General features: G+C 34.7%; 1 protein-coding gene across 1 annotated transcript; it reads right to left on the reverse strand.

Moving 5' to 3' along the window:
• Positions 1-3741: 3741 nt before the first annotated feature.
• LOC130656403 (uncharacterized) lies at positions 3742-6568 on the reverse strand. Its single transcript, XM_057459250.1, has 7 exons — positions 6441-6568; positions 6030-6232; positions 5580-5946; positions 5275-5387; positions 5004-5193; positions 4751-4894; positions 3742-4628 (listed from the first exon to the last, which is right to left on the reverse strand). The coding sequence occupies exons 1-7, from the start codon at positions 6538-6540 to the stop codon at positions 4456-4458; spliced, it is 1290 nt and encodes a 429-aa protein (XP_057315233.1). The 5' UTR covers positions 6541-6568; the 3' UTR covers positions 3742-4455.
• Positions 6569-8673: the final 2105 nt, after the last annotated feature.

Below are 8673 nucleotides of genomic sequence, written 5' to 3' on the forward strand. Positions count from 1 at the left end.
TCGCGGGTTATCGTTTGCTGGCGATTAAGCCACTTTCACTAAGCGTCTCATCAAAAATGAAAACATTTCTGAAAACTACAAGTCTCATGCGTTTTAGTGGTGAAAAAATAATTTTAAAAATCGTTCGGGAACTAAGTTTACTCCCTGGGTACTTTCTTTGTATACTTTTGACTATACGGGCCGAGTCCGGGATTTACAGGAAGTCGCGGGTTTTTGTTTGCCGGCGATTAAACTTCTTTTATTCAGCGTCTTATCAAAAATGAAAACATTTTTAAAAACTAAAAGTCTCATGGGCTTTAGTGGTGAAATAATAATTTAAAAAATCCTTCGGGAAATGAGTTTACACCCTGGGTACTTTCTTTGTATACTTTTGCGTATACGGGCCGAGTCTGGGGTTTACGGGAAATGGCGGGTTTTCGTTTGCCGGCGATTAAACTTCTTTTATTCAGCGTCTCATCAAAAATGAAAACATTTTTAAAAACTACAAGTCTCATGGGCTTTAGTGGTGAAATAAAAATTTAAAAAATCGTTCTGGAAATGAGTTTACACCCTGGGTACTTTCTTTGTACACTTTTGACTATACGGGCCGAGTCCGGGATTTACGGGAAGTCGCAGGTTTTCGTTTGCCGGCGATTAAACTTCTTTTATTCAGCGTCTCATCAAAAATGAAAACATTTTTGAAAACTACAAGTCTCATGCGTTTCAGTGGTGAAAAAATAATTTAAAAAATCGTTCGGGAAATGAGTTTACTCCCTGGGTACTTTCTTTGTATACTTTTGATTATACGGGCCGAGTCCGGGGTTTACGGGAAATGGCGGGTTTTCGTTTGCCGGCGATTAAACTTCTTTTATTCAGCGTCTCATCAAAAATGAAAACATTTTTGAAAACTACAAGTCTCATGCGTTTTAGTGGTGAAAAGATAATTTAAAAAATCGCTCGGGAAATGAGTTTATTCCCTGGGTACTTTTTTGTATACTTTTGACTATACGGGCCGAGTCCGGGATTTACGGGAAATCGCAGGTTTTCGTTTGCCGGCGATTAAACTTCTTTTATTCAGCGTCTCATCAAAAATGAAAACATTTTTGAAAACTACAAGTCTCATGCGTTTTAGTGGTGAAAAAATAAATTAAAAAATCGTTGGGGAAATGAGTTTACTCCCTGGGCACTTTCTTTGTATACTTTTGACTATACGGGCCAAGCCCGGGATTTACGGGAAATCGCGGGTTTTCGTTTGCCGGCGTTGAAACTTCTTTTATTCAGCGTCTCATCAAAAATGAAAACAATTTTGAAAACTACAAGTCTTATGCGTTTTAGTGGTGAAAAGATAATTTAAAAAATCGTTCTGGAAATGAGTTTACTGACAGGGTACTTTTTTTGTATACATTCGACTATATGGGCCAAGCCCGGGATTTACGGGAAATCGCGGGTTTTTGTTTGCCGGCGATTAAACCTCTTTCATTAAGCGTCTTATCAAAAATGAACACATTTTTGAAAACTACAAGTCTTATGCGTTTTAGTGGTGAAAAGATAATTTAAAAAATCGTTCTGGAAATGAGTTTACTCACAGGGTACTTTTTTTGTATACATTCGACTATATGGGCCAAGCCCGGGATTTACGGGAAATCGCGGGTTTTCGTTTGCCGGCGATTAAACCTCTTTCATTAAGCGTCTCATCAAAAATGAGAACATTTTTGGAAACTACAAGTCTCATGCGTTTTAGTGGTGAAAAAAAATTTTAAAAAATCGTTCGGGAAATGAGTTTACTCCCTGGGTACTTTCTTTGTATACTTTTGACTATACGGGCCAAGCCCGACATTTACGGGAAATCGCGGTTTTTCGTTTGCCGGCGATTAAACTTCTTTTATTCAGTGTCTCATCAAAAATGAAAACATTTTTAAAAACTACAAGTCTCATGCGTTTTAGTGGTGAAAAGATAATTTAAAAAATCGTTTTGGAAATGAGTTTACTCACAGGGTACTTTCTTTGTATACATTCGACTACACGGGCCAAGCCCGGGATTTACGGGAAATCGCGGGTTATCGTTTGCTGGCGATTAAGCCACTTTCACTAAGCGTCTCATCAAAAATGAAAACATTTCTGAAAACTACAAGTCTCATGCGTTTTAGTGGTGAAAAAATAATTTAAAAAATCGTTCGGGAACTGAGTTTACTCCCTGGGTACTTTCTTTGTATACTTTTGACTATACGGGCCGAGTCCGGGATTTACAGGAAGTCGCGGGTTTTTGTTTGCCGGCGATTAAACTTCTTTTATTCAGCGTCTTATCAAAAATGAAAACATTTTTAAAAACTAAAAGTCTCATGGGCTTTAGTGGTGAAATAATAATTTAAAAAATCCTTCGGGAAATGAGTTTACACCCTGGGTACTTTCTTTGTATACTTTTGCGTATACGGGCCGAGTCTGGGGTTTACGGGAAATGGCGGGTTTTCGTTTGCCGGCGATTAAACTTCTTTTATTCAGCGTCTCATCAAAAATGAAAACATTTTTAAAAACTACAAGTCTCATGGGCTTTAGTGGTGAAATAAAAATTTAAAAAATCGTTCTGGAAATGAGTTTACACCCTGGGTACTTTCTTTGTACACTTTTGACTATACGGGCCGAGTCCGGGATTTACGGGAAGTCGCAGGTTTTCGTTTGCCGGCGATTAAACTTCTTTTATTCAGCGTCTCATCAAAAATGAAAACATTTTTGAAAACTACAAGTCTCATGCGTTTTAGTGGTGAAAAAATAATTTAAAAAATCGTTCGGGAAATGAGTTTACTCCCTGGGTACTTTCTTTGTATACTTTTGATTATACGGGCCGAGTCCGGGGTTTACGGGAAATGGCGGGTTTTCGTTTGCCGGCGATTAAACTTCTTTTATTCAGCGTCTCATCAAAAATGAAAACATTTTTGAAAACTACAAGTCTCATGCGTTTTAGTGGTAAAAAGATAATTTAAAAAATCGCTCGGGAAATGAGTTTACTCCCTGGGCACTTTCTTTGTATACTTTTGACTATACGGGCCAAGCCCGGGATTTACGGGAAATCGCGGGTTTTCGTTTGCCGGCGTTGAAACTTCTTTTATTCAGCGTCTCATCAAAAATGAGAACAATTTTGAAACCTACAAGTCTTATGCGTTTTAGTGGTGAAAAAATAATTTAAAAAATCGTTCGGGAAATGAGTTTACTCCCTGGGTACTTTCTTTGTATACTTTTGATTATACGGGCCTAGTCCGGGGTTTACGGGAAATGGCGGGTTTTCGTTTGCCGGCGATTAAACTTCTTTTATTCAGCGTCTCATCAAAAATGAAAACATTTTTGAAAACTACAAGTCTCATGCGTTTTAGTGGTGAAAAGATAATTTAAAAAATCGCTCGGGAAATGAGTTTACTCCCTGGGCACTTTCTTTGTATACTTTTGACTATACGGGCCAAGCCCGGGATTTACGGGAAATCGCGGGTTTTCGTTTGCCGGCGTTGAAACTTCTTTTATTCAGCTTCTCATCAAAAATGAGAACAATTTTGAAACCTACAAGTCTTATGCGTTTTAGTGGTGAAAAGATTATTTAAAAAATCGTTCTGGAAATGAGTTTACTCACAGGGTACTTTTTTTGTATACATTCGACTATATCACGGCTGTTTCAGAGCGGAAACTAAGACTGCGCATGCGTCAATAATTACGGCCACGTTGAGGCGCAAGATGGCGGGCGCAAATAAAAACAATCATGATAAATAAGTAACTAACTTTTTGAAATCGCTTTTGCATGATAGAATCTATTTCAGTGGATTTAATTTAGTTTTTTAAAGCATTTCAACACGCTGGAAGCTAAATCTTTCTTTTACCTTTGCGACAAGCATGCTGTTGGAGTAATACTGTGGCAGTTTTGAAGGCATACTTTTTTTTGTTAAAATTAACATGGCAACTTGTTCCAACTAATTTTTGGTTTTGTGGACGTTGCGAAGTTATGTGGCTGGTGTATTATATATTTTTGGAAAGCTGAAAGGCTCATCTACAAGGTAAGAAAAACGAAAAAACTGTATCAGTACTTCTGAAAGAATGCTAGAGCGCTGAATTCTGGCAATAAAAGTTAGTGTAAAACCTGAAAATTTTAACTCCCTCTTTGACATAATCTACTGTATGATTTATTGTAGGCATTAAAACTGTTGTAGTTTACTAAGCTAATATTTCACAGAATAACAACACTAAACAACATTCTATATAAACAATTCTGTAACTCTAAATAAGGTTTCTGCGTCTCATACACTACTAACGTAAGCTCGACAAAAAGTCAAATAAAAATGAACTATGCATGTAGTAAGCTAATTAACTGTTCAATTCTTTTTCTTTCTAGACCAGCTGATCCACCTTTGAAATAATGCAAAGACTAAAGGAGCTTGCAAAGTAATGCTAATATGCAGTTAAAGATATAACTAGCTATCTAAGCTGTAAGTCTAAAAGTTATTCTTCACGTGCAATTTTTCTTTTTTTAATTTTTGGTTTTAATTGGCTCGATTCAGGATTTACATTAACAAAATGTTGCTTTAATGTATTTCGTAACCGCTCGACTGGGTTTTTGATGCAGCTGTACCTGCTCGACATCCTGTTGATTTCATGATGCAAGCTTTCTCCACCTTAAAAATGTTATAATTTGACATTTAAGCTAGCTAGCTACACATTTTCTGAAAAATAACACATTTTGGTAAAAAACACAAATTTTGGTGTTACCAGGTTACAAATTTAAGTGGCTGTTTACCTTGTTCGCCATAAAACCCAAATCCAACATTCCATTTTGCTATGAACTCAGTGACATGATCTTCAAGCATATGCAGTTTTGGTGAAATATTAACTTTTGGCCAGTTAGTTCGCAGATGCATCATGAATTTATTAATTGAAATTTCTAGAATTATGTACTATATGTATATTATTCTTTCTTTTTGTTTTGTTTTTGGCACATGAAATTTTAAAAAAAACTTATTTATTATTAAAAAAAGGAACAAGTTTCTCACCTAAAGCCAGTATTTCCTCACATGACAGATATTTTGCCGAATTGTAAATGTTATGAACTTCTGCAAAGTAAGTAAATAACATGTCGTACTTATCCATTTCTAAATTCACACTGTGAATAAGCTGGTCATCATGCTTTTGTGCTGCAACAATCTCTTTAATGCTGGATGTTAAATTTTGGATGTTTTCTTTCTATAAGAGCAAGATTGTTTTTTTAATTTTCTTTAAATATGTTATTTTTAAATTGCTACATTATTGTTAGTATTAACAAACCTTTAGCAATTTATGTACATGGTTGCCGATAAAACTTTGGCCATGGTAGGCCTGACGTTCAACACCCATTTTTTGCAGCGTTTTATCTATTGAAGAAGCACAAGGACCAACACCTAAAATAAGATGAACAAACTATTAAACATAGCTTTAGATTGGAGAGAATATAAGGCTTGCATCATAAGATCAGAATGAAAATTATAATTTTGGAAAGTTTTTTTTCGGGAATTAAATTTCTTGGAATTTCCAGACAAAAAAACATTTGCGAATATCACAAAAAATTACTTAGGTAATAAAAATGATCATACCCACTAAAATTCTTTTGTTGTTTCCCAAGGTTGAGATTTCTAATTCTAATTCTGTGATTTTCTTCTCAGTTTTTATTATACTTTTCTCGTACGTCAGTATATTTCGTTGTAAGCCACCAGATATTACAAGCCAGTTTAACTGATCTTGCTGGTTTGCTAATTTGGCTTTTTCATCTTCCAGCTTTTGCTGCAAGTCATTTGTTTCTTTAAGGACTTCGATGTAGTCACCATAATCTGAATCCAGTTCATTGTCTTCTGTTGCCAACAGCAGAGCTATTTTTACATCATAGTCTTGGCAAGAAGACTCAAACATTTTAAACATCTTTTGATATACACCCAAGGAAATATGAAGACCAGGAATACAGACCTAAAATTAGGTGTTTATATAGATTTTATTTTGGGATTATTAAATCAACTTGCAGTGGAAAAGCATAAAAATATGATGTATACTTGATCAATAGGTATGTCAAAAAATATGTTGTCAATGACATTATAAAATTCTTTCGCATTTTTAGGGCTCCCACCACTTTCACGGAAATCTGCTAAATTTTCTTCAAGTGTCGCCAGTGACCTTTTCTTAAATTTCTTGCGAGTAAACACTGGGATGTTCATTAGTTTTGAGGTAATGTTGCAAAACAAACAGCTGTGACGCCCTAAACACAAATGTTAAAGTATACATATTTTATTAGAAACTTTTAAAAATAAACCATTTTTAACTATGCATTTCCCATATCTGCGTAGTAAAAACCCATTGTTAAACTACAGGAACTTTATGAAGTTGCAAAAAAAGTTCTGTAAAAATTAATTAATTTTGATTATCAACTAGCAACTTGCCCCAGATCTTAAGTAATTAATATTTACCATTTGCACCAGTTATACCATACATTGCACACAGAAATTCGTAGTCGCCATACATAAATACACGGAATATCGACTCTTTATATTTGACTTGTTGCAGCATTTTTATTTGTGGTCAAAAATTAATTAATTTTGATTATCAACTAGCAACTTGCCCCAGATCTTAAGTAATTAATATTTACCATTTGCACCAGTTATACCATACATTGCACACAGAAATTCGTAGTCGCCATACATAAATACACGGAATATCGACTCTTTATATTTGACTTGTTGCAGCATTTTTATTTGTGGTCAAAAATTAATTAATTTTGATTATCAACTAGCAACTTGCCCCAGATCTTAAGTAATTAATATTTACCATTTGCACCAGTTATACCATACATTGCACACAGAAATTCGTAGTCGCCATACATAAATACACGGAATATCGACTCTTTATATTTGACTTGTTGCAGCATTTTTATTTGTGGTCGAAACCGTTCAAGGCAGACTCTTAAGTTTGTTCTTGTGTCTTTCCCTAATTTAAAAAAAAAATATAAAAAATGTTTTGATTTCTACTTTAGATCACTTAGATCATTTCTACTTTAGATCACAATTAGACATCACATGCATAGAATTTTGGAAATTCCAGTTTTAATTTTTTTTTTTTCATATTTGTAATATATTGCATTAATGTTTGTTACCTTCAAAAATGCTAAACATTATTGTGTTTTCCTTCTTGTTTGGGTTTAGAACATTGCCTATTTGATATGCCATTTTAAAACTATTTCCTCCATGGTCTCCACCAATTTTAACATGGATCTCATTGTCAGGAATGAAACTATGTTTTACAAGTAAATTGTGACATTCTAGCTTTTTGAGTTGATACAGAATGTGGCCAACTACATTATACAGATACCCCCAGGGCCTAGGTATAACGGATACCCTGTTTCCAACTGATAATTTGGTGAGAGGAGCCAGCTCAACTCTCAGTCCTTGGCCTACCCATTCAGCAGCGACACTTCTTGCTTTTTTTTCTGATTCAATTTTTATGTTGAATGTTTTCAACCAACGTGATATTTCACGTAGTTGATTCCATGGCATGTTTAAATTTGATTTCATTGCTGTGATGTGATTGGCTGGAATAATGACTTCTGTACCCAAATTTTTAATGATAGTATTTCTGTCACTTTCTTCCATAGACTTTAGCAGTGCTGTGGTCTGTTTTGTGACAGATTGGGTTTCTTCACCAGACATCAGATGGATTAACTCCTTGGCTGTATTTGCTCTTTTCCGCACATTCCTTTCACATGTTTCATCAGAAGACTTGCGAGGAATTCTAATGGGTGTTATTGTCAATGGCTAAAATATGGAACATATGTTATTAATTTGTTTTATGTAAAATGTAATATTACTATTAAAATTATCATATTGTTACAGACAATTATGTGTACATTATTTTTAATATAACATAGCATAGTTTTGTATTTTTGTATAAAGTAGTTATACACATTTTTTATATAAGATCACTTAACGATGTAGACGCCTTAGCATTTAGGGTGGGCACATCAAAATTTTAGTAAATCTCCTAATATATAGAATGGTTTTTATTGACCCCCAAAACTTCCTATATTCTGTGACCCCTCTAGCCACTTACTTATATTTATTATTATTTTTAATTATTTACTCTGAACATTTTAAAATTTGTCTTGTTCTTATTATGGCTTGTTTTTTGTATAAAAAATGTGTATAAGAAACATTTCACTGGAATTGTAAAAAAATGATAACCTAGGTATGCACATATATAGACATATACAAAAGCAACTTATTTTCAGTTTTGATTTCAGCCTTAAAATTGCTAAGATCAAAATTTTTTGCTTTATCAGCCGTTTGAAAATCAGTTGCTTGTTAAAAAAAGTCAATGTCAAATCACTTTTACTGAGTCCACTCCATACATAAGTAATCTTACTTGTGAACTTCCACTGGGCAATTGGACAGTTTTATTCGGCAAGTTTGACTGCTGCATTTTTATTCCAACCACATGAGCAATGCATTCTTCTACCTTTTTCGGTACAGGCTTGGAAGGGCTCAACTGCATCATCTCTAGTGTTGTAAATGACAATGCTGGAGAGCATGTGTGCGATTGTGCAGACAGCAGTTTAAATGAACAACCACATGTTCCCTTGACAACTCGTGTGTTTAAAATCCTGGAAATGCACAAACCAGGCGAGACATCCCCGGGTGTTGTTGGGAT

Source organism: Hydractinia symbiolongicarpus, chromosome 9, assembly GCF_029227915.1.
Source record: "Hydractinia symbiolongicarpus strain clone_291-10 chromosome 9, HSymV2.1, whole genome shotgun sequence".
In the NCBI taxonomy this organism is placed as follows: Eukaryota; Metazoa; Cnidaria; class Hydrozoa; order Anthoathecata; family Hydractiniidae; genus Hydractinia; species Hydractinia symbiolongicarpus.